Genomic DNA, 26186 nt, shown 5'->3' on the forward strand with positions numbered 1-26186 from the left:
GAAAAGAAACATTTAGTAGAAAACAAATTTCCACTGACAAGGTTTAAGGGCAGTTCGAGAAGGATGAAATACTATATCGAGAGAGATCCTACGGGTCCTAAGAGTGGAAGTGAAGAACTATGGTAGTGAAGACTGAGAAAAAAAACCCTGAGTCTGCAAAGATTAAAGTGTGCTAGGAAGACATCCGGGGCCAGAGGGATGGTTGCAGAATAGATGTCTGGGGGAGGGAAGCTGAGGCACGCCGTCTGGGGGCCACTGAAGACTCATGTCTGAAGGATTCGGAGGGCATGGAAAGCACCGAATTATCTCACATTCTGCACAAGTTTTTCAGTCTTGCTAGTTTCTCCTACATGCTATTAACATCTGCTTTGTTGAAATTTGAGAAAATGTTGGAGCAAAGCCGTTTGTAGATCTGTAGGTTTGTGATTCAAAGAGTCTTAATTGGCTACTTTCTGAAACCCTGACGTAAAACTCGACAAAGTCTTCACAACTTGATTGAACCAATGTGGAACAAAGTAAAAGAGCTTGGGCCCCTGCTGCTGGATTTGGAATTCATTTATTTTACCCAATGAGACAATGAAGCCACAACATCATTTTCTGAGGAACACAAAAGATGGTACACCATGTGGCTTATCTTTGTTCTGTTACAGAGGAACACAGACACTTTGCTGTGGATCAAGGTCATAGAAATTAGGGAAGACTATGCTCTTGTCTTTGAGAAGTCTCTAAATTATAGATCTCCGGGTTAGCAGGCAACTTGGGATAATTTAAACCTAGCCGTTACTTCCAGAAAGACAAGGTGTTATTATCTCCGTCGTAGAAATGAGACAAGTAAATTAAATTACCTGCTGTGGTCACATGACTGAAAAGTGACTGATGGCCGAGGATGCAAGAGATAGGAGGGTGGCAGGCCAGGCTAGAGAAAGCCAGGCCCACCATGCTGTTAGGGTGTGTTCTCCATTATACTACAAGCAGAGTGATTATTTCCCATTGTGATGTAAACACTGCGAAAGCCCCACTGTACTCAAGGAGGTCATTTGTTAAGATTGCTTCTTTGCTTCCTGCCCAAAAAAAGAAAGAAAAAAAAAAGGAAAAAGAGGAAGGAAGGGCAGAGAAGGAAAGGGAAGGAAGGGAGGGAGGAAGGGAGGAAGGGCAGAGAAGGAAAGGGAAGGAAGGGAGGGAGGAAGGGAGGAAGGGAGGAAGGAAGGAGGCAAAGAAGGAAGGAAGGAGGCAAAGAAAGAAGAAAAGTAGAGAAGAAAGAGATGTCTACTAAAGTGACCATTCTAAGTCCAGATATTGGAAAGGAGGACAGAAGTAATTTTGCTTTATCCATTTCTGTATTTTGAGTTGAGAGATCTGAAGTCCTGCATCTTAACAAATACAGATGTTGAGATAATTGAGGTACAGGGTTCCTATTGCTTGGTCACGGGTCTGACAGTTGTGCTGAGCATCTTGGAAAGTGCTGAAGTGGACAGTGACAGCTTTAGAGGTGACATGTATGGATCATGGCCAGTGAGGTTCAATTCTTTTCCTGTCTTACATTTGCTATTGTTAATTGTAATTTTTTATTGAGATAACAGGCCTGCACAGCTAATGAGACTGTACTTTACTTTCCAAGTCATCGATATTTCTAGCTGGTTGTATGTGTCTGTGTGTGTGTGTGTGTGTGTGTGTGTGTGTGTGTGTGTGTGTGCTCATATGCACATGCCACAGCACATAAGTAGAAGCCAGAAGAAGACTTGCAGGGACCAGTTCCTTTCATCATGTGGATTCTGAGGATTGAATTTGGTCCCCAGGCTTGATTATAAGTGCCTTTACCTGAGGAGCACTCTTGTCCACCCTGGCCATAACATTTAGAAGACAGAGACTCTGCTACAAGTCATTGGCTCCACCTAACCTTCAGCAAAGCCGTGAAATTTTAAAAAAATGATAGAAATGAGTTGACAGTCTTTCAATTTCATGAACAATTCAATTTAATGATTTATTCCCAAATAAGTGACTTCATTTTGTCCTGAAGTGACCTTTGATCTCTTCTCTTAACCTGGCCTTTCCAGTCTACCCATGATGTTTAGGAGGGGAAAAAGTACTCTTTGTAATCCGTTGTTTCTGTTGCTTTTGAATTATGAAGATATCCTTTATACAGAAAAATAGTATCCAGGAGTGGTGTTCATGTCTGTAATTCCAGAACACGAAAGATAAAGATAAGATCAATCATCCCTGTAGCCTGGGCTACACATAGAAAGACCCTGTCTCAAACAAACAAACACAAAAGTTTGTGTGTGTGTGTACATGCTAGTTTGTGTAAAAACATGTTCAGGTCCATGTGCATTTCAAAGGAAACCGAAAAGAACCGCCTTCTGTACATATTAAACTTCAGTAGCAAAGATAATTACATGTGGGTTTGCCATATCCCACGTTTCTTTCAATTTTCTTAAAAAATCTCCATGTAGACAGGATGTTTGTAACACATAGAGAATTATTGTGGACCAACCATAGCTTACACCATTCTACCAACCCACAATGGGTTCACCGAAATTTCTTCCTTCCTTTTCTTCAAGTTACAGTCACACTTGGAACTTGTCTGAGCTTGCCAGTATGAAATTGTTTGTATTTTTAAATAATATCTACAAACATAACATATCCCTCCCTCTATTATTAGCTTTCTGTCACCTCAGCTTTCAGCACAAGGTACAATTTTGACAAATAGCACAGTAAGACGTGGGGGAGGGACTGAAGTTAATTGAGATTAGTGAGAAAAATACTACTGTCAATTTCAATTTTTTTCTTTAATTATTTTCAACTCATGAATAATCAATTGAATGAAGAAGAAATACACACTGAAGACAGTCTTTAAAAGTCCTGCTCCTGAGAGTATTGGAGAAAAGGAAGGGTCTCATGTGATGCTATCGGCAATGGAACACACCACTGACTTTTTATAGGTGATGGAGTGGTTTTATTTTATGTTTTATTTTCCTTCTTTTGATGTGACAGAATGAATAGACTAGTGTGTTGGTTACTTATTTTTTGTCAACTCGATACAAACTCAGACATACTTGGAATGAGGGAATCTCAACTTAGGGTTGCCTCTATCAGATCAGCCTGTGGACATTTCTGTGAAGTACTTTAATGATAGCATATTGGTGTAGGAGGACCCAGCTCACTGGAGGCTGTGTGACCTGAGCTGTATAAGGAAGTTAGCTGAACAATCCAAGGGAGAGCAAGCCAGGAAGCAGCATTCCTCCGTGATTTCTCCTTCAGCCCTTGCCTCCAGGCTCCTGCCTTGAGTTCCTGTCTTGACCTCCCTTGATGGACTGTGAGCTGGAAGCCCAATGACAATGTGGTTGCACTATATAGCACCTGGAATGAGTTCACCATCCAACTAAAGAAACAGGGACGGGGATTCTCTGGACTTAAAAACTGCTAGGTCTAGCTTCCTTGGTGTCTGGTAATGTGACTTCTGGATTTCAGTGAGAAAAAGACAGAAAGCAAGGGAGAGAAGAAGAAAGGGGGAAGAGGGAATGGTAAAGAAAAGAAAAAAGTCAGGCACTAAGGACTTTTATGAATAACACATTTTATTTTTAAACACTAGTTTAGGTTGCTTTAACACCCCCCTAGCCAGTTAGTTACCTTAGAGTACCTGGGGGAAAGATAATTGTGCTAGGTTTTGTTGCTATTGTTGTTTGCTTGTTTTTTTTAAAATATATTTTCCAGTACTGAGTAGTGAATGTTGACCCTTATATATGTTAGACAAGAGCTCTATTGCAGAGCTCTATCCACAACCCTGCCGATTTTCCTTCCTTGCTTCCTTGCTTCCTTCCTTGCTTCCTTCCTTTTCCTTCCTTCCTTCCTTCTTTTATTTGTTTGAAACAGGCTTTCACTATGAATCTTTGGCTGTCCTGGAACTCACTATGCAAACCAGGCTGGCAGAGTTCTGCCTGCCTTTGCCTCCAGAGTGCTGGTATTAAAGTTGTGAGCCACTATGCCCAGTTTTGTATTTCGCTCTTGAGAGTGTGTCTCTGTAGCCCAGGCTTGCCTGGAAATCAGTGTAGGCTGACCTTAAACACACAATCCTCTGGCCTTCAACTCCTTGAGCATTGGTATTATAGGTACACATCACCCCCCCCCCCCGAGGGGTACAAGCTGTGGTTCAGTCACTAGGATGCTTGCAAGCATGAGGACCTGAATTCATTTTCAACCCTCAAGTAAAAAGCTGAGTTAGAGTCTCATGTCTGTAATCTCGTCACTGGAGAGGGACTGATAACCTGAGCTCACTCGCCAAGTGGAGAGGGAATGGCAACTGGAGTTCACTGACCAAGGGACTTAGTTGAATTCAGGAGCTCTGGATTCTCCGAGGGACTTTGTCTCAGAAAATAAGTTGAGCCTAGCTGAGAAGATGCCCCACATAAGCTTCTGGCCTTCACACACATGGGTATGTGTCTCTGCTCCCCCACATACACAAATGCTTCTGGGGGCTGAGGGTATAGTCATGTCTCACAAGCATAAGGTTCTGGGTTCAATTCCCAGAGCTATAAAAGAGGAAGGGATGTTTCTGTGATCCCGACACACCAGCTGTAGCATTCATGTGGGTTGTTACTTATGAGTCATCGTTCACTTGTGTGGTTTTATTCTGCACACTTTTTTTGAAGCATCCTTGAATGCTGAGGGGGCAGCTCTACTTTGCCAAGGGTTCCAGTATTAGCAGTTTGAAAACTAAGATGCATACATAACACAAGGATGTTTGGTGATCTGTGATACGTAGTTTTCCTCTTTGTATCTGTAGTATTTTCCCTTTAACAATGTGAAATGATGTTTTTCTTTAAAAAGCTAAATAGGAAGGCATTATTAATTATGACTGGCTAAAGGCAATGATCAAATGAAGATACACACCAAAAGCCAGGACATTGGTTCTGAAGACAATATTCAGGAAATCCATGATAAATCTGTATTTTATTTACTTCTGAAATGGAAAGATAGCTGGGGCTTTCTGAAGGTTGGGTTGAGAGCTACTCATCTGACAGATCATTTTTCCTGGCGAGCACCGCGCTGGGGGTATGCATTTTTTCTCATTTCCACCTGGGGAGACAGACTTCTGTCATTAAGAACTGGGCTTCCAGGTCTGAAGACCTGAAATGTCCATGTATGGGAGTCATTGCTTTGACTAATGGAGGACCGTGAGCACACATCATCCTAAACAGCCCTTCACGGCGTGTCGTTTTTTTCCAGCTCAGCTGACTTTTGATAGATTTCACTTTATCAGCCATCGGACTGGAAATTTCATCACTCTCCTTTGCTTTTGAGTTTTTCTTAGTGTTTGTTTTGCAATAGTCTTTATGGGTGATTAGTTATTTGAATTTCAACGTTCTTGGTTGATAGCAGCCTATCTTAATTATGCTCATGAAATTGGTTTCTTTCGTAAACCACGCCGTAAAACACAGGTAGAATTTGATTTTGACTTAAGCCTACCTTAACCAAATTAGTATTTGTACTTTTCATTTCTGTTTAGTGTGGAAAAATAACCACTGAAATTATTTGCATTGGCTCCAGTGTTTGTACATAAGGCTTTCTATCTGTGCTTGTATAGCCTGGTTACTATGCTGGGACACGAGGCTGTCTGATAGCTATCAGATGTCAAGATTTTACCAAAGCCCCACTGAACAGTATCATGACAGAAGGCTAATATTTCTGTTCCTGCTGCTGGTGATCATTTTGCCTTAAAAGCTTTCACAGTCAAGTACAAGAATTGGCATTACCTGGCATCTGATTTTACCTAGTTTGCATGCATGCACCATCTCCTGTAGTCATATGTCCCAGACAAATGTTCTGAGTTGATACAATGCAGATCTGCTGTACAGCCTGTGCTTGCTATCCAGGAGCCATGTGACCTTGATGAGTTACTTAATTCTTAAGTCAAAGTTGTCTTATTTGTAAACAAAAGCTGATAAAATAGCTAACATGTGCTTTCTCTAGAAATTAAATGAAGTGATGCATGTAAAACGAACGTTATGGAGTTCTTATTATGATTTAGTTCTAGACGTAAGTGGTTTTGGTGTTTGGTTATTTACTTGTTTTGTACTGGAAATTGAACTTTGGGTTTTATGATAGTACAAAAAAGAGATCTCTACCATTGAGCTCCCCAACCCTTTTCAAAGCTTTGTTTGTGGGGGCTTGCACAGGTTCTCTCTAAGATACCCATGACAGTTTTGAATACATTATATAGTCCAGGCAAGCTCTAAGCTTTCCATTTTCATCTCTACCACATAGCAACTGGGATAACAAGCTTCCACCAGTAGACTCAGTTTGTGCTTTTTCTAAATCTCTATTCAGAGACATTTTGCACTACCCTGAAAGGATGTAAGAATCATCATATTAACTGGACATGGTGATTTTTTAATAGCTAATTTTTAACTCAAAGCTTTCTCCTCTTGTTATTATATTGTGTGTTTATCTTTAGAATATCTTGCTCGGCCGTTACTTTTCTTGACACATGTAAATTTTACCCCAATAGAAGTCGCAGAGACAAGTAAACACAGCACGATTTTCATATAATAGGTTCCTTGCTATTATCATCCCATTCCCACATTCAGGAGAACATAATGAAATAGAGTAAAAAACCCTATCAGACTGGCAAGCAGAAAAAGTGCACAGCAGCCTTTGAACCAAATCTAGTAGTGGCAGAATCTCAAGGAAGTTACATTTTCCATCAAAATCATCAGCACTACACCGCTAGGATTTATTGGACACCAAACCATACATAAACCAGAAAACATTATTAAAGACATTATGTGGAGACGTTTAAAAAATATTATTTCATTTGGGTTCAGTGGCACACTCCTTTAATCCAAGGGCTGGTGAGGCAGAGGCAGGTGGATCTCTGTGAGTTCCAGGCCAGCCCAGTCTACATGGTAAGTTCTAGAAATAGATGGAGATCCTGTCTCAAAAATCAAACAAACAAAAGAATTAGCGTTTCAGGATATAAGTTTAAAGTGGGAAATGGCCATGGTAATTGGGTAAAAAGTGGTAATACAGAATATTTTTAATTAGAGTAAGTCGTTCCTCTTCCAAGCCATTATACCTCAAATGGGTTCAGCCGGAAACAATGATGCAATTGAAAACCGTGTTGCATGGGTACACACTAGAGATCTGAGGGGTTGGATAGCTGCATAATAGTTCTGGAATACTTTCAGCCACTGAGTCTGGGCTTGTTCAGGAAAGGTACATGCAGCTGGTGAAGTGAGATCCCTCGGTCAGGAGACGGCCACCCCCTCCCCCCTCCATCTTTGTCCATCCCGTTTACTGTACCATGTTGGTGGTGGGGTCTAGCCTGAAGAAAGTTTAAATGTGCTGGTGGAGAACACGGTCCATGTCACATGGTGCGCGTGGCTACCACTGAACATCACATAGCCAAGCCCGTTTCAGGACTTTTTTTTTAAAAACATGTTTACTGACACGTAGCCATTCTCCCTTGGATGTAGGGAAAAGGAGATAAAGAAGGCAATGAACCACTCTGCTTTTAAAAAAGCAGTAGATTGTTAGCAAGTAACAAGCCTTGAAGACCAATGAGTGGAGGAATGGAGCTGCTTTTATTCTTTACTGAAACTGTAAGGCATTGATTTACTATAGAAATAATTGCATTATAATTGCGTGTGACTTTTCAGTGCTGTTTGGAATCCTTTATTCCTTTCAGTGTGCCACCAAAATGTTTAGTGCTTCAAAGTATGCCATAAACACTCTAGCGGAGCATTTGTTGAACTAGAAAATTAGGTGTGATTAGACTAATAAACCATTCTCGCGGGGAGCTATTCACAGAGATGGGACTTTCTTCAGAACCCGTTTTGATGGTATTCAGCTTCTTGACATTTCAGCCATAATTTGTCTTTTAAACCAGATGCTTTCAGATACGTCCCGTTTCTGTTTTCCGGTTCTACCCCTTCCCATCTGTCAAGTGCTGTCTTCTGTTTCGCTGTATTGCCCTTCCATGGGAGGGTAACTCCCATGGGCGTATTACCATCCAACTGCAGTACTGTGTACGAGGATGGGTCGTGGCCCCAGATAAGAGGGATGTGTGGTGCTTACCTCACCGAAGCCAGTTTTATGCTCTTGGTGGTAGTGTCCATAGGAAAGCAGGTTTGCATATGGTTTAAAGATGGTGGGAAGGACTAGAGTTCTGGTAACATTGTTGTTACCTTCCTAAACTCCTCAGATCTTACACAAAGGGGTGATCCAAGCTATTTAGCAGAACGCTAAGGCTAAAGAAGGGCTATGGTGTTGGGTTCCATCCAGGTAGACTACAGGGAATGCAGGCAAATGAACTTTTCCTATTACATTAGTATGTATAGATTACACTGATTTGTACCATATTTGCTTAAAAAGGAAGTACCCCCCCATCTGTTCTCTCAAAGGGCAGGAAGGCACATTTATATTTGAAATATGTCTTCTGATCTGGGTTAATGGAGCTAACTCATGAGAGCATATCTGAACATGTTCATAAATTAGATTATGTTTTATAAACATGTTATAAATTAATCTAGACATTCTCTACTTGAATCTTTGAATTATTTGGACCCATTGCTTAACAAACATTTATCACAAAATATTCTAACAAAGAATCCAATTATGGTAATTGAACCTTTCTATTTATTTTTATCATGACAAGTTTTTTGATACTCACGGCATTATGAACTCCATCAAAGGGAAACCCCACAGGCCTTAAGGAATTATGCTCATAGCGTGAGTGGTAAGTCCTGTCAAGTGTATACTTCATCTGCCTGTGTTTTGAGGTTTTCAAGTTGTATCTAGTAGGAAGTGTCTGTAGATAAAGGATGAGAGGAAAAGGCATTAGGTACATTAGTTGAAATTGGCATCATGTTGCCAAACTGTAATAAGCCTTTAGGGGAGCTCACTGTTGAATCTATTCAATTGAATGCTGCAATTTCCCATAACAATTTAAAAGGCCTGCAGGCATGCTAAAGTCATAGCTGGATCTTTCAGTTAACACTCTGTAACATGACCCCAAAGCCTCATTTACATCACAACAATTAAAATATATTCCACATTACATGCTTACTACCATGTACTAGAAAAATAATCCAATGAAACTCGGCATTTTCCAAAAATAATCATGAAAATCAGAAAATTCACAATGTATTCTTTGCAAAGTGGCATTTGCATGGCATACATAGTTACCGGGGGTCTCGGTGGCCTCAAAAGGGCAGAGGGCAGAGTAGGGGAAGAGGGTGCAATTCAGACTTTTAATAGCTAGCAGTCAGGACTATTTGGTGACCCACATGAAATTAGGTTAGTGGTCTCAGCCTGCTCCATAGGTGACAGGTGTCCATTATGCAAAATAATTACTATAATCAGTGCTAATTGGCCCCCTACTAGTAACTAGAAAGTAGAGGGACCAAAAATTAAATGAGTATTAAAATAATACACCTCCTACCTGCAGAAGTGCAGTCCCCAGACTAGGGTAGCAACTGCCACCATGCTCAGTTGAGAAGCTTATGGAAAAGTTCAATAGCGCCTACATTGGAAGTAAGTACAAAGGACTCCTTTGCTAGTGCTACATCCAAATTAAATTTAAAAATCCTCCTGGCACATGGATTATCACTATTAACTAATAGCATACCTATTGTTAATGAGATGAACAGCAAATTGAGTTACTTTGCAGCAAAGCGACAGTGGCCAGAGTGAGATCATACCTTCTCAACAATGGCTGTTGCACTTTGGTAATGCCTTTCTGACAGAGGAAACACAGACCAAATTGGACTTACTTCAAATTGTTGTTGCGGTTTAATATTTATCGAGTAGCCACAATTTACCAGTTTACCTTGAAAGTGTGGTTTTTAACAATTGCTAAGCATATCACCATGGCATAAAAAGTGGCAAATGTCCAGCTTCTACACTTGGCAGTCAGTCCGCAGGGGAACCAAGGAGACAGACGTTCTCTGTGTGTCTACTAGAACACTCTTGCTCGCCCTGCCCTTTTGTGGTCAAGAAGAGCTCTGAAAGAATCCTGCTTCAGCAGACATCTGAGAAGGCAACATTTTTATCTGCTGCACTAGCTGCACTTTAATTCTCTGCCTTGCTTTATAACTACCATTAGTGAAAGCATAAGAAACAATTTAATGGCTCTTCTTGCTCCCGAGCCTTCATGCTCATTATCAAAAGGGACTTCCTTCGTACCCACACAGTCCCCTCCTAGTCACTGGCGTGAGCAACAACATGGCATCCTCAACAGGTGCCCCAATCCAAGATGAACCTTTTACACCGGACTTGTAAAGTTTTATAATTATGCACTTACCTGTCTGTATAATGTAAAACATCGAAAAAATCCAGGGCTAAGTAATTGAATGCATATCTCCTATTTTTGCTTAACTAATTGGCAGCGTTTTTACGAAACCATAGCATTTGAGTGTGTCATGCATATGCACTTTATGGTGTGTGATTACACTTAAGATGTCAAAACATTGAATTAGGTGCGTCTACACCTCGTGAAGAATATTTATATTCCTTGATACTGTTGCATTTCAGTCTGTTTAAAACAAATAGTAAACACTGATGATGAAAAATATTAAAGGGAACCAGATCTTCAAGCATGAAATTGCACAGCCAACTTCGCAGGCTGCTTATAACAATATTGGCCCTAATTCCCATGACGTTAGCTACTACATCTAGACCTGAGTAGCCTGCACATCTCCACAGCACACAAGGAAGGTTTTTTTTTCTTTTCCAGTGCATGCGTTATGTGTGTATCAATGTTTATGTATGTGGCAGTACATATTTGTGTGTGGTGTATTTGTGTGCATGCGCATAGAGCCCAGAACTCAACCTCAGATGTCTGATGAGGGAAGTCCTTCTATGTATATGTTTCTCTTATTGGTTAATGAATAAAACACTTATTGGCTTATTGGCCAGAAAGAAAGTGATGTAGCTTCAGGAACGCTGTCTGCTTCCTCTGAGATGGGATCTCTCACTAAGCCTTGAGCCCACCAGTTCAGACCGCCACTGGTTAGCATACGTCCAACTGGTTTCACTTCCCTGCGCTGGACTGACAAGCTTGTGCCACCAACACCCAGAATTTTTTGTGTGTTCTGGGGATCGAACTCAAGTTCAGATTGTCTCGTGAGCAACCAGGAGCATTTCTTTAGCCTTTCGAACAACTCGGGCTTTCAGATTGAACCCAGTATCATTTTGAAACCTTGAGGCAACTATGTCACTGGCCTGTCTGTCCTCCTAGGGCATTGTCACTTCAGGGAGGAAGTGGGATTTGGGGACCTGTTCATACCTTCCTCTTTGCTCCACTGGCCAATATAACATTGAGGGATGGCACTCCCCTCCAGCACTGGACCCTGTCTCTCTCTCTCTCTCCAGAAATCTGTGAAGGTGCCATTTGGTTAGGCTAGCACTTTTCAGAGTAAGATGAAAACTGTCTGGTGGGCAGGAGACAGAGTGCATGTTTATTATAGCAATTTTGCCTGTGGGTTACGGAGGCATGAATAACTGCAGTTATTCTTTATTCTCCAAGTACTTGTGGGTAGTTATCGCGTGTCCACCCAGTTGTTACTAAAATAAACCTAACACAGCTCTTTCAATCTAGAACCTCTTAACCAGTTTTATTGCTGCCCTTGAAAGCCCTTCCCATGTTTGCCCACTGCTCTCTACAACCAAGACATAAATATTTGGATAACATTATACGTGAAATCCTTCTTGAAATTATTGGTGTGGGAACTGTGTTTTCCACCTCCTTCGGTGACAGAATTTCTGAATAAGCTCATAAAAATTCAAAACTAAAATTCCATTGGAAAACATTTTAGGAAAATACCAGTTTCCCTTTGCGTGTCTAATTCCTTATGCTCTCACTCCTGTAACGGATCCATTTTTAACCCAGTGAGCATTCTCTGATGGTTCAGGTGTGAGCCTAATAGTTGTGGACATTATTCTTGGACACGGGACAAAGTTCTTGACTTAATGGTAGTAGCCGGCTTTTGCCAAGTACACACATGCCAGCCACCATGCTAAAAACCTTTCAATTTATTTTAATCTTCATGGTCTCTTTATATGAAAATTATTGTCATATGCATGTTAGAAAATGAAATACAGGAAACAAAGCTTCAAAGACTATGTCACCGCTTAAGGCCACATGCCTCATCAATGGTGAGTAGTGAGAGCTGGACTTTACACGTGGGTTTGTGTGACTGAAACTTCTGCGCTCTCTTGTATCAGTATAGGTATTTTTAGTTGAAAAATCCAGGGTAGGAACATATTGTTTCTGAATCTGTTTCTAAATCGTATTTCTGTCTCTGAGGTCTGTTTCTTCTTTATAGACTGCAATGGCAGGCTGTCTTTCTCCAGAAATGTAAACAAGCTCGGAGTTTACAACCTCCCAGATTAGTAACAGCAATGAAAAGAGTAGGCTCATAGCCAGTGGTTTTATCTGATGTCCGGGACTGACCTTACAGGCATGAATTAAGTCACAGGTCCACTCCTGCACCAAGCTTGGACATTCAGTGGAGGGAGTTCCAGGACTACAGTGCTTGGAGTCTGTGCCACACCAGTCTGCTCCCTCATGCTCCCTGAGGAAAACACAAGAAAGATCCCAGTTGCCATTACGACCCCCACAAGAGCAGCTTGCCTCTATGGGTAACTAGACCACACAAGATAGAAGACAACTAAAGGGGCTTGGTCCTGTGAACCCATCTGAAACACATAATGTCATCAGTATAATTTCCCCTTATTCTCAGAGAAGCATCTTGGAAATATTTTCAGTCTGTTCAAGTGTCTTGTTGGCCCTTTCTTACTCCTCAGTTGAGTTTCATTTGGTTTTTATTTTTCTTTTCCCAGTACTGGGATCTCAGCATATTTAAATAGCATGGTATTTTCAGTATGACAGCCTCATGATTGTTAACAGTGGACCTCTTGATAACCCAATACAGTGTGTTAAAATTCTTTGCTATTCCCTCTTCTCCATTTTTCTGTTTCCTTGTTTTTTGTTTTGTTGTTGTTGAATTTCATTGCTTTTTATGAGGCAGGGTCTTCCTATGTAGCTAAGACTTCCCTGGAAATCTCTGTGTAGACCAGGCTAACCTTGAACTTGACATTCCTGTACCTCAGCCTCCTGAGTAATTGGATTGTTAGTGAAGTTTCTTTAATGTTTAATTCTTCTTCTTCTAAGATTTTGATGTGAAGCCTAGTGATTAAGGGTACAGATTTGGAGACTTGGAAAAAACTCAGTCTGTAAAGTGGTCCTAAGAAGACCTGATTTCGATCCCTAGAACCTTTGCAAAAAAGCCAGGTGTGGGGATATGTGCTTGTCATCTTATCCCTGGGTTGGGGGGGGGGAGACAGGGAAATACCTGTGCATCCCTGCCAGCTAAGCTATCCTACAAGGTAAGTCCCAGGCAAGTGACAGACCCTGTCTCAAACAGTGAACAGCACCAAGGGAACAATGTCAGAGATTGTCCACTGGCCTACACACACCCAAACACACTCACACACACATACATTCATGCACCAGCATGTGTGTACACAGAGACACAAAAAAGAGACTTGGAATAAACAGGAATGGATTCAAATTCTGATCAACTACTTTCTGTATGACCTTGGGCAAGTCAATTAATCCCTTTGGGCCTTAGTTCTCTTATGTGAAATGGGGTTTATAATTCTTACTTAGCAAGGTTACTATAAGGGTTAAGTGAGGGCATATATGTAAAGCACCTGGCATATTTTAAGCACTCGATAAATAATCAAGCTCAAAATTAATAATTCACCAGGAACTTTTCTGGCCACTCTTAAGGAGATGACTCGATGCAGCACTTAGGGAAATGACATCAACTCTTTATCTCGGGAGCTCTTTCCGATTGTCACCAGGGCCATCAGACAGGACTTGAAGTCACGCACAATGTAGCCAGCTCTAGCTGTTTTTAACCCTTCTGGAATGCTAGCTTGTCTTCCTTACCACCTAAGGTTTGGATTCTGAGTTGGTGCTCCACAGTTCCTATGGTTTATCAACAGCAAAGAAATAAAAGGAAGAGCGGGGTACTTGAGTGTGAGCCCCAGTGCAATCTGAGTGTGAGCCCCAGTACAGCCTGAGTGTGAGCCCCAGTGCGGCCTGAGTGTGAGACCCAGTGCAGTCTGAGTGTGAGCCCCAGTGCAGTCTGAGTGTGAGCCCCAGTGCAGCCAGTGAGTGTGAGCCCCAGTGCAGTCTGAGTGTGAGCCCCAGTGCAGTCTGAGTGTGAGTCCCAGTGCAGTCTGAGTGTGAGATCCAGTGCAGTCTGAGTGTGAGATCCAGTGCAGTCTGAGTGTGAGCCCCAGTGCAGCCAGTGAGTGTGAGCCCCAGTGCAGTCTGAGTGTGAGCCCCAGTGCAGTCTGAGTGTGAGCCCCAGTGCGGCACCTGAGTGTGAGCCCCAGTGCAGCCTTAGTGTGAGCTGCAGTGCGGCCCCTGAGTGTGAGCCCTGGGGCGGCCCCTGAGTGTGAGATCCAGTGTAGCCCCTGAGTGTGAGCCCCAGTGCAGTCTGAGTGTGAGCCCCAGTACAGTCTGGGTGTGAGCCCCAGTACAGTCTGAGTGTGAGATCCAGTGCGGCCCTTGAGTGTGAGCCCCAGTGCAGTGTGGCCCTGAGTGTGAGCCCAGTGCGGCCCCTGAGTGTGAGCCCAGTGAGGCCCCAGGTGTGAGCCCCAGTGCAGTGTGGCCCCTACAATGCCTGGACTTGAGACTTTGTGTTTGTTCCATTTGTCTTTTTTCATCTTTTGTAAAACTGGAAAGTAATTCGGAATTGCCACCAGCATGATACTTAGTGTGGTAAAGTGTTTCACGAATGGATGTTGCTATTATCAACTTGTGTCTGACTTCAGCCCACACGTGCAGCCAGATGGCCCATCCCCTTGAAGGCTGGAAGGGCATCCTTGAACCAGAGCCACACAACTGGACCAGGGTACAACTTGTCTCTCTGGTTTTTGTTTTAGCTGGTGAACATTTGGGGCCATTTTGTTGCCATGCTGCTACATATATGATACATTAATGTGTTCTTTGCTTATCCCCTCAGACTGTATGTGATTACTCCTAGAATTTTAAGGACCAGGCTCGTGCTGAGGCACAGGTGAAGAAAGCAGTGGTCTCTATCCTGAGAGCTGAGGTTTAAGCCACGGAAAGGAATGCATAGATAGAGGTGATGGGTATTGGTTGATCCAGGCAAGCAGAAACTTTCAGAAATGTTATTTACATTTTACTCTAAATGTCTCCAAGCTGGGAAGGCTTCATTTGATTCAGCTCTATTGGATTCTTGAGTGCATTTCCCATTTGTTCTAAGTGTAGCGATTATGGTCTCCCTGCAGCCAGTTTTGCAGCCATGCATAACTATCAACATGTTGATGAACTCTATTAAATATTCCTTTTTATAATTTTTATCAGAAAAAATCACTTACACGCAAATTTGTTTTGAAATTATAGAAGAAAACATTCCTATTTTATATTACTTGGTAAATAAGCCTCATTATCTGTTTTCTTTCTTTTCTGTTTTCAGTTTCTGTTTCCATTTACTTGTAAATATTTTTGAGAGATTTTTTTAAACAATTTGATGAGAATTAAGCCATTTTTTTCTTACTGCCTAAGGCACTGTTCTATATATTTTCCAATTAAAAATTCCCCATATTCACTTCTATTCCAAAGCTATTTTAGCACACTGTTCCTATTTATTTCATTATCTACATATTTGCTGTCTTGGTGAAAAAACATGAAGGCTAGCTTTGAGTTTTAAAACAATAAGCTTCCTATTTATTATTTTTAAAATAAAGGCACGACTCCATCTTTGTTCACATATTGACAATATGTTAAGGGGATGTGTTACAAGACTGCATGTTAAATACGTACACGCCTCTGCACATAGTCACACATGTACAGATTCACAGAAAAGCCAAACAGCAAAATGTTAAGGGTGGGAGCTCTCTTCTTGGTTTATTTGTATGTTTCCGTTTCTGCAAAGGTCAAATTTTACGTGCTCAGTGCATGATCTCGATGAGAGAGAAGCAAACTCAGGAAGGTGCTGAGCAGTGTTTGGGGACAGCCTCCTCTTTGTTCAGCTCGTGGAGGAGCCCCATTGGCCAGTCTGTTCTAGCCTAGGTCCCGGTACCCGTCCCAGCTCTCGCCTTTTCTTCTCTCCAGTGGCAAACCAGCATCACTGCTCACCACTTCTCTGACCCGGTCACTTCTCTATCTCTACCTCCGTGTTGCGGCTTTAGGCACATTTCAGACTGATTCCTTCCTTTGCCTGGATTTTCTACAGGAAGCTCGGTAGCCGGCATTTCCTGTTTCCTCCTCTTGTCCCTGATATTCCACCTACTGAGGGTTTTCTAAACTGAAAACCTGCCAGTAACATCGTTTGCTTGTTACAACCCTGTAATGACCGCATGATACTGACGGAGCTCATGAAGCTGCTTAGCCTGCTCTGGGCAGCCTGGTTTTCACCTTGGGGTCCCTCCACACTCACCTCAGGCCTCTCCCTTCGCTTGGTCCCATTGGCATTTGTCTGCCAAACCCACCCAGGCTCGGTGTTTTCTGAGTGTTATTTTCTTCCTCTGCCCTATTCATACCTCAAACCCTTTCACTGTGACTTAAGAGTTTTGTGCCCAGGCTAAATATTGTTTCTACTATGTGTCTTACCTAGATGTCAATTAGCCATGCATTCATTTGTTCACTCATTGATTCCATTTGTTGATTTCAGAAAAGTCTGTTTTTGCCCTTGGTCTCAATTAGATCTCCTCCTCCTCTAGTATGTATCTCAGTAACGAAACTTTTTAAAGACTCCGTATGTCCCTTGACATTTTTATTTGTGCTACCCATTCCCAGCGTTTCTTGCCGTTCCTTGCAAGTGATAGACATTCTCTATATGTCTGATAAATGCACAAAGAGGTCAATCTGTATGCCCTGTATCCATCTGGGTCAGATGTAGGTCCATTACTGTGTCTTCTGAATTGCTCCAGTCCATTGCTCCGTGTAGTCTAGCTTCGCTTTTTCAACTGCCTTGAGCCTGTCTAGTGAATGTTGTGATAAGATCATTTATATCAGATGTAGTTGTTGATATCTTTGGGTTAGGCTTTTCCTTTTACATCCAGTTATTTTTAACATTTCCATTTGCTTTTATCAGTGCTGGGTATCTAACCCACTCGCCTTATTTGCTTTTAGCCTCTTAGTGTCTTAGAATGTGTTAATTGGGGACAGCATAAGATTGCATCCTGCTTTTGCGAAAACCTTTGCGCTTTGTGGGATGTATAGATCATTTCTGTTTAGCACGGTTATTGACTTCGCTGTGTTTATGTCCGTCATATTGACTTCCGTTGTTTAAAAAGTCCTACCATTTCCTTGCTCATAGCTTCCTATTCTTCTGTCTTCTCTACTACTTAATTTTTATTTCTTTTATCAGTTCAACGATCTTTTCCTGGCTTGAGTTATAACTTCTTCCTAGTTATTTTAGAGATTTAGGATGTACAGTGTCTGGCTTTAACAGTTTACCTTTATTGTGCCATCTTGTGTGCAGTATAAACGGCTTCCATCCCTGCTTCTTCCTCCCCTCCTTACGCTATTGTTGCAGTATATCTCCACCACACACACGATGAACCCTGAAATGCATTGCCATGGTTTTCAATTAAGCAGTCATTGCGCTTCCAAAGATTTATATATTTCTCCGCATACTCGACGTTGCCAAGTGCGGTTCTTTGCTTAGCACATCTGGGTGCTATGCCTCCGTTTCACTGGGTGACTTCCTTTACATTTTTATGTCATGGAGTCTGCTGATGGTCAGCTTTGGTGTATATGAAAACGCATTTATTTGAGCTTGATTTTTGAAATACTTTCTTTGGGCATAGAATTTCAGATGCCTTTTTTTTCTTCCCATGCTTTAAAATATATTACCCTCCTGTCTGTGTGCTTACATTATTTCCATTTGGTTGCTCTCAATATACTACACTATTTTCTTTTCTCTGTTCTCGAAAGTATTTCTTTACTACTGGGTTGGACAGTTTTCATCATAATTAAATGTGTTGGTGTAGTTTTCTTCACATTTCTTCTGCTTGGGACTTGAGTTTTGGGGATCTATACTTTCACTGTTCATCAGATTTGAAATATTTACACTTATTTTTTTCTTTACATATTTTCTGTCCTCTCCTTTGTCTTACCTCTCGGGATTCTGTCATCACACTGACTTACTAAAGTATCTTCGTAATGACTAGTCCATTGATAGACTTATCAATCTATTAATTTTATTGTACATGGTTTCCAGTTGTCTTTCTGGGTTTGCTACCTCTTCCTCCTGTTTGATCTAGTTTACCATTCTTCATCTTAGACATTGTGGAGTCTCCCTATACTTGACTACAAGTTTCTTTTTTTCCTATCCTCTATTTAAACTTCAAACATATGGTATACAGTGATACTACTTGCTGCCTTGGTTACTCTTCTGCTGCTGTGATAAACACCACGAGCTAGGTGATTCACAGAAGGAAAGGTTTATTTGGGCGCACGGTTCCAGAGGGGTAAGAGTGCATCATTATCATGACAGGGAAGTGTAGTAGCAGGCAGGCATGGTGACTGGAGTTGGTAGCTGAGAGCCACAAACAAGCAAAAAAGAAGGAGCCCTGGAAACTGGGCCTTTGAAACTTCAAAGCCAGCCCCAGGAAGGCCACACTTTCCAAACCTACCCAAACAGTGCCATTATCTGGGGACCAAGTATTCCAGTGCCCAGTAATACAGGGCCATCTCACTCAAACTACCCTACCACATCTGCCTTCATATCCATGTCTAATAACCAGTCTCAATTAGTTGCCTTTTCTCTTCATTATTTCCTGATCTTTTACACACCTGGATAAGAAGCACTGTAGATTTAATCTTGTTCAACAATGAATACTTTTATTTAATTTTTCCTACAATATTCTTTAGTTCTATGGAAGCGTAATTAAGCTATTTGGAAACAGCTGTTAATGTGTGGTCTTGTTTTAAGATTTATGAGGTAGGACCAGAATCGTCTTCGTTTCAGGCCTACATTCCACACAGAACTGAAACATTATTTCCCAGTGCAGTCTAGCTCTCTTGCAGAATGGCTGGCGTAAGAGACGGCATATGTAGGTGAACCCTGGATACTTTCCCCCAATGTAGGGTCTGGAATGGGGGGTAGTGTTGCCCTTGGAAACATATGTCATTGTCCAGAAACATGTTTGTCATGAACTGCTACTGCAGGCACTTAGAAGTTAGAGGTTAGGAATAGCCCACTAAACGTCACACTACAGTGTAGCACCTCTAAAAAGGAATTGTTTTTCCTTCTAAGATGTCAGTGGTACTGAGGATAGTAACCCTGTCTGTCATCATCATCAGGTAGAAACTGGACCTAAGTCCTCTGCATGAATAGCAAGTGCTCTTAACCACTGAACTATAACTCCAGCTCCCACCTTTGAGACAGGAAGACATGTCTTGCTAGTACGAAAAAGTGGACTTTATATTTATAGCTGTTTTCTTATATCATCCTTACTAACTGTCCTGATTAAGGAAAACACCTTTGTGTAGTGTTGGCCTTCTTCGAAGTCATCACGCCTGTGACTTACAGTGACACCATTTGCTTGGATGTCTTTCACATTTATTTACTTGTGTTTTCAGTGAACCACTCTCTTTCTCTCATGAGAAACTGGAAGTCCAAATTACTGGTGCCCATAAACTTAACACTGCCAAGGAAGTTACCATAATTCGATTTTATTTTTATACTTAATTATTTCAGTTCTTTGGTTTACAAGTTTGCCTCAGAAAATATAATTTTCACTAAAAGGAACGATAGCAATTGATTTCCTCTTGTGTTCAATTGCTGTTAATCTATTCAATAAAAGAAATACTTTGAAATGTGCACAATACAGGAAGTTATGTTTACTGTTTGATTAACATAGCTGGTAATAATTCATAAATACTAACTTATTAAGGAAATGTGACTTGTAAGAAAAAGGTGAAAATTTCTTGCTATTTTGTATGAATGACTTAATTTAAGCCCTTAATCTAAAATGTTAGGGTTATAAATTAATGTTTCTCCAAAAATCTACTTATCCTTTGGGGTAAGTTTTTCAGCTATGATGTGAGTGAGAGGGCGTTCTGTGTGCAAAGGTGTTCAAGGTAACACTTAAGTATTTGTAGTTCTTACAGAAAGTAGACACCAGAGGAAGCATGAGTGACTGACCAACGGGTTCTTTCTCTTTGGGGGTTTATGTGTTCGTTTTGTGTTTTTTTGTTTTCTTTTTTATCTCAGCTCTCGGAATTGTAGAAGTACATTTGACTTTAGAATGTCTGTGATAGGTCAAAACTTAGAATCCTTGGTATCAAGAATTTTAAAAATACATAAACTCCAATTAAAAACCAGTTTACTTTATAAGTGTAGAATTTTTAAAGAGTTGGTATTTGGGGATTTATTACTACTGTTGTTATAAAGAACATGTTTTTATTGAGTTCAGTTTGGTGTCAGGTTCAGAGTAGATTTAAGGGCTATAACTGTGGGCTGGAGAAAATGCTGAGTGGTTGGGAGCATTTGCAGCTCTTGCAGAAAACTGGAGTCTGGTTCCCATCACCCCCATGGGGCAGCTCACAACAGTAGGGAACTCCAGCTCCAGGAGATCTGATGCCATCTTCTGGTGTCTTTGGTCTCCTGCATGCATGTGCAAATACACACATAGATACACACCACACACACACACACACACACACACACACACACACCATAAATGAATAAGTGATAAAATAAATCTTTAAATACTGAAGCTACAATTAAAGTTAGGGCAAACCCATATCAGTGTCCATAAAGGTGGAACTGCCTGCTTATCCATCTATTCATTTGTTTAGTCACATCTCTCAAGGTGCAGAAACTCATTCACTGTGCCCCAAGAAACCAGTGTGAACAGGAAGTATCATACACTGCAATGCTCCAAGTACATTAAACTCACTGAGCCTCACAGCACAGTGCATAGTAGTACTGCTCCCTCACCTCTGTGACTGTAAGGAGCTGTGGCTCACCATCACTTCCCAGAATCACAAGAATGATCCCAGAAGTCACTAGCCCATCAAAAAGGTCACAATTCAAAGTATAGCATCTACTGAATGTATATCATCATACATTCAGAAAATCAATCTCGTCGTTCAGGACCTCTGTGTTGAGAAACAACAAATGCCCTAGGTATGCAGATATTTTAAGTCTGGCTGTGATTTCCAGAGTGCTATGATTTTTTTAATTGACCTGTTTTCTTTTTCAAGGAGGCAATGGAAATTAACTGTGTCTGTATATCAATATAATGCTGTTCTCCTGTCAATTCAATAAGTACAATTTTGGTTGACTTGCTTTGCAATAGTTTCATTTCCCAAAGACTGCACTTCCTGCTCCATTTATTAAACTCTTTACGTAAAAATAACCTTCTTTGCGAGAAACCAGACGTCCCTATCAAAAGATGGCAACAGTTTAGCACTTCTCAAGCAGTTGCAGTTCTTAATCTTCCCATTCTCAGCTTTGAGTGGAAGAGATAACCCAGAAAGCTGCCTTTGAAATCATATTGAACTCATTGACTTCCATCAAAAATGTGTCAGTAGTTGCAAGCATTACAGTGTAGATTAAATCCTCAAAGAGTTTTAACTAGGTACAAAAGTGGAATGGTAGATACAGAGAACTTTTTGTTGTTTTGAGTGCCCTACGGTCAGATTGCTTCTGTCTTTGATTATTATATTTGATTTATCTTGATTTATCGTGGCAACTTAGAATTGCTTTGCAAACAAAACTTAGTTTTCTGGTGTTATGAATGACCTATAATGTTAGAGTACTGGTTGGACACTGGTGGTGTAGATACTATAGGGTCAGCATGGGTAAAGCTGAGACACACAGGATCACAAGTTCAAGGACAGCCTAGCCTGTATAACATAGTAGAATCCTCCTCCCAAAAAAGTAACTGGAAAAAAAGTTTAATAGTATTCTGCCCACTAAAGGAAAAACAGACAAACAACAAGACACTAAAAAGTGAATCTGAGAAGCAGCTAGCTCAGTGGTGTGTACGTTCTTACCATCCCCAATGCCCTAAAGTTACCTCTAATGCCAATATCTTACCATTTAGTTAATGTTACAGTACCGCAACATTCCTTCTTTTCTGTGATAATACACTCATGTTACCATATCAGAGAACTGCATGAATACCTTGTTTATAAGAGCACAAACACACGTCTTTAGTTCCAGTACTCAGGAGGCAGAGGGAGGTGGATCTCTGTGAGTTTGAGGCCAGCCTGGTCTTCAAAAAGAGTTCCAGGACAGGCTCCAAACTTACAGAGAAATCCTGTCTCGAAAAACCAAAACCAACCAACCAAACAAACAAACAAAGCAAAAAAACCCCCAAAAAACAAAAAAACAAGTTAGAAAGAGGGTTCTTTTTACATTTAAAAGTGAATTGCACAGCACACCAAAGCATCGTACTTTGGGGGTACAGTTTTGCTGATTCCCTTCATCAGGAATGCTAATTTTTAAAACAGATACCAACTTAGGATGGGGCATGGAAGTTCTGTAATGCCTTGGAATTCCAGATGTCTATTGCTGGAAATACTTGAATTCTATTTTCTGGTTAATTAAAAGGCTTTTTGGTGACCATTTAATGTTGAGAGTCTGTATAGCCTTTCCTCCAAAGAACCAAACGCTAGTTTAGAAAGGAAATTTGTGTTGAACTTAAGACATACTTATTCGATGTGTCAAAGGATGAAATTATAACAATGTAATTTAAAGATCATTAAGGACAATTAATGTCTTTTTCTTAAGATTCCAGAATCAAGCCACTGATCACTCTGGAACATAGAGTCAGTATTTTAATGGGCTCAGCAGACAAGTTGGTTTTATAAACAGAAAAGGGCTGTTTAAAAAGTGGAAGCCAAGAGTAACCAATCATTTGGAAATTATGCTTCCTGTAAGGTGAGAACAGAAAGAAAAACGGACTGACTAGCAGTTTCCTCCAGGTTGGTTTTCATAAGAAATAAAGCAACGAGACCATGGTTACCATATTGATTGACACTGGCTCCTTTGGTGAACTTGGATGGATTTCTTTCTCGGATGATTAAAGGATATCCCATGGTTTTTGCTCTGAACCCTAGCAGGGGCCATTTGGGGGCATAGTGTGGGAGCCTGGTCTACATTATGGCCTCCTGTAATTTCTATTTAACAATCCCATTGGAAAACATGTCACTATTTCACTAACTAAAGGGAAGCTCTAGTTGAGCAGTAGTATTCTTTAGTCACTCCTGGGTCCTCAGCATCATGGAATGAATGCATTCAGGAAATACTTACCTAAAATAGCTTCTATTTTGTTAGAATAGTAAAACCCTCGTTAATTTTCTTATAGTCTTTGTCCCATTACCTTAAGTTATTTTTCATAGTAACTAAAAGGAAATCTACAATAAAAATATTCAGATTTTACTAAGAACTATTAGTAGAATAATGGAGTAGTGAATCAGAAAGAGTCAGTATAAAAAAATACTACATTAAAAATAGTGGTGGCGCATGCCTTTAATTCCAGCACTCAGGAGGCAGAGGCAGGGGATCTCGGTGAGTTCGAAGCCAGCCTGGTCTACAGAGCTAGTTCCAGGACAGCCTCCTAAGCAATGCAGAGAAACCCTGCTCTAAAAACAAAACAAACAAACAAACAAAAACCAAATGACAAAGTGATGGAGAAATGAAGATGCTTTTTGCACAATATGAAATATTAGCAGCTACTTTGAATGGCCTAGTGCAATTCAAAAGTAGAGGAATATGGAAAGCCCTGATTGGTCATGCATGTAGTGGAGCATGCAGTTTGGTTGAAGACGTGGCTTGGAGAGTATCACAAATGTTTATAAGCAAACACAAGTGGATTCTTCGATCATCCCAGTCTAGAGTTTTGCCCCCCTTTGAGTATCTGGATGGAAGGCAGAAGCTGAGAGTGAGAGGCCCAGGAGCTGTTGTAGGTGGAGTTTTCCCATCCAGGCAGCCACTTCCAAATAACCACTCCGAGGCTTATACTAATTGTGAATGCTCAGCCAATAGCTTAGGCTTATTACTAAGTAGCTCTTACATTTTCAGTTAACCCATATTCCTTATTTACATTTTGCAACATGGCTTGTTCATCTCCTGCTCCCTCTTCGTCTGGCTGGCAACTCTTATGACTCTGCCCTTCCTCATCCCATCATTCTCAGTTTGGCTTTCCCACCTAGCTGCATCCTGTTCATCTATTGGCCATCTATTGTTTACTAAACCAATCATACCGACATAAATTTACACAGTGTAAAGGAATATCCCACCGCAAGCTGTCATGTTAAGTGGAAACAATAAAGACTTGTTGACAACGTAAATGTAAGCGGTGTCGATGTGGGAGAGTCAGAGGCTCCAAGACTCCACATCGGAAGCACATTAAAACCACAGTGTGATGTGTCAAATGATAGTAGACTGTGGAGAAGGGGTAGGAGACTCTTTTGTGTGGGCAATCTACACGAAAGAAAATGTCTCAATGGAAGTCACAGCCCAATGGAGTCAGAAGCACAGAGAGGACCCGAGGCTAGCCAGGAGTCTATTTCGAGTTGATTATTGAAACACTGGGATAAAAAAGTAGGTTTAGGAAGGTGGGATTGGGGCGGGGCAATACATGGGGGATTGAAGACGGGGCTCCCGGGAAGCTTCAGGTTAAAACGAAGGACAAAATGAGAAACAGTAAAGACAGTAGAGGATCACAGGATGCGGATTAGCCTTGGGCAGCCTTCCCCCTTCCAGATAGCAGTGGACCCTGAGCCCTCTCTCCGCTGTCAGTTCAGCGAGTTCAGGAAAAAGACAGTTGCTAAGCAAAGAAACACCATTTGCTCTGTTCCTTCTAACGGATTCTTGCTGTCGGCAGTTACAATAAATAAATAAGTGAAAGAAAACAAAAAGTTCCCCCATCAAATTAGCCACTTGAATTGCCTTAAATATCAGGGTAGAACTGATTGAGTTCACATGCTAGGGAAGAAAATAAGTGCTTTTTAAGAAGAGAGTGTATGAGAGGAGGACCAGCTCTCTCCATAGCTCAAGACATTTACGTCCTTAACACATGAAAATTGCCATCTGAAGCAAAAGTCTTTGTAAAAAAATGAATAAACTATTCAATGCACTTGATGAACTTCCAGTTATAAGAATCTCCCAATTTACTCCTATACTTTAAAGAGGTGAATAATAATAATAATAATAACATGCTTTTTTTGGTAGGGAAAAGAAAGGAAATTTATTTGCATAAAAAGTAAATACTATGGGAGAAAACTTTTCCCACTATGGGATATTAAACAAACTACTGCAGCCAATGTTTCAGAAGATTCTATAGTAATGTTCAACCCTGAGTTTAATTTTTATTTTGTATTAGTGTGGTGGTAGTGGTGTATGTGTGGGGGGGGGATCATGTAATGTGCTTTGTATGAATGTCCAAAGCAGAACGCATGCCAAACCCGTTGGCATTATAGACTGTGTTATTAGACGCCCACAGATATCAGTTTGGTATTGAAAATGGGGTTCTGCCTAGCAAAGCTGTTCAGTCCATCAGCTGAGAAGGCTAGCGAGGTGTCAGTCTCCGGATGACAGTGACGCTGACAGTCGTGCCCACCTTTTATCTTTGCAGAAAGGCCGGTGAGACTTGAACTCTGTGCGTAGAAGTTCTAGCGACCAGGACCGATGTGCCCAGAGAAGGAATGAAGTATGGATGTGAAGGAGCGTAGGCCTTACTGCTCCCTGACCAAGAGCAGACGAGAGAAAGAACGGCGGTATACGAACTCGTCCGCGGACAATGAGGAGTGTAGGGTCCCCACACAGAAGTCTTACAGCTCCAGCGAAACCCTGAAAGCTTTTGATCATGATTCTTCACGGCTGCTTTACGGGAACAGAGTAAAGGATCTGGTCCACAGGGAAGCAGACGAGTATACTAGGCAAGGTAGGTATGCACTCCGGGAGAACGCAAGGCGTGCACGTGTGTTCCTAACTTAGAGGTGCCCCTGGGTTTCAAGCCCTAGAGGATAAAACGATTATTTTCTTTGTCCTGGTTGCTGGTTCTGTTTTTGAAATAGCCAACGGGTCACACAGTGAGCCAAATGAGAGATAGAAAGCCACCGGTGACACATGGCCTCACGGACCTGCGCACTGACACAGGTGCGGACTGATTCCACAGCC

The 26186-nt window shown here is 41.2% G+C and overlaps 1 protein-coding gene across 8 annotated transcripts in view; it reads left to right on the forward strand.

Moving 5' to 3' along the window:
• Positions 1-26186, forward strand: part of Tenm3 (teneurin transmembrane protein 3) — a 1762555-nt gene that overhangs the window by 1299873 nt on the left and 436496 nt on the right. For all 8 annotated transcript variants that reach the window (XM_040731875.1, XM_040731879.1, XM_040731877.1 and 5 more), the window contains one exon: positions 25642-25950. In XM_040731875.1, coding sequence (XP_040587809.1) covers positions 25719-25950 — 232 coding nt within the window. In that variant the 5' untranslated portion in view covers positions 25642-25718. The remainder of the gene's footprint in view (positions 1-25641; positions 25951-26186) is intronic.

This window comes from Mesocricetus auratus, unplaced genomic scaffold, assembly GCF_017639785.1.
Source record: "Mesocricetus auratus isolate SY011 unplaced genomic scaffold, BCM_Maur_2.0 Super-Scaffold_100026, whole genome shotgun sequence".
Taxonomy (NCBI): domain Eukaryota; kingdom Metazoa; phylum Chordata; class Mammalia; order Rodentia; family Cricetidae; genus Mesocricetus; species Mesocricetus auratus.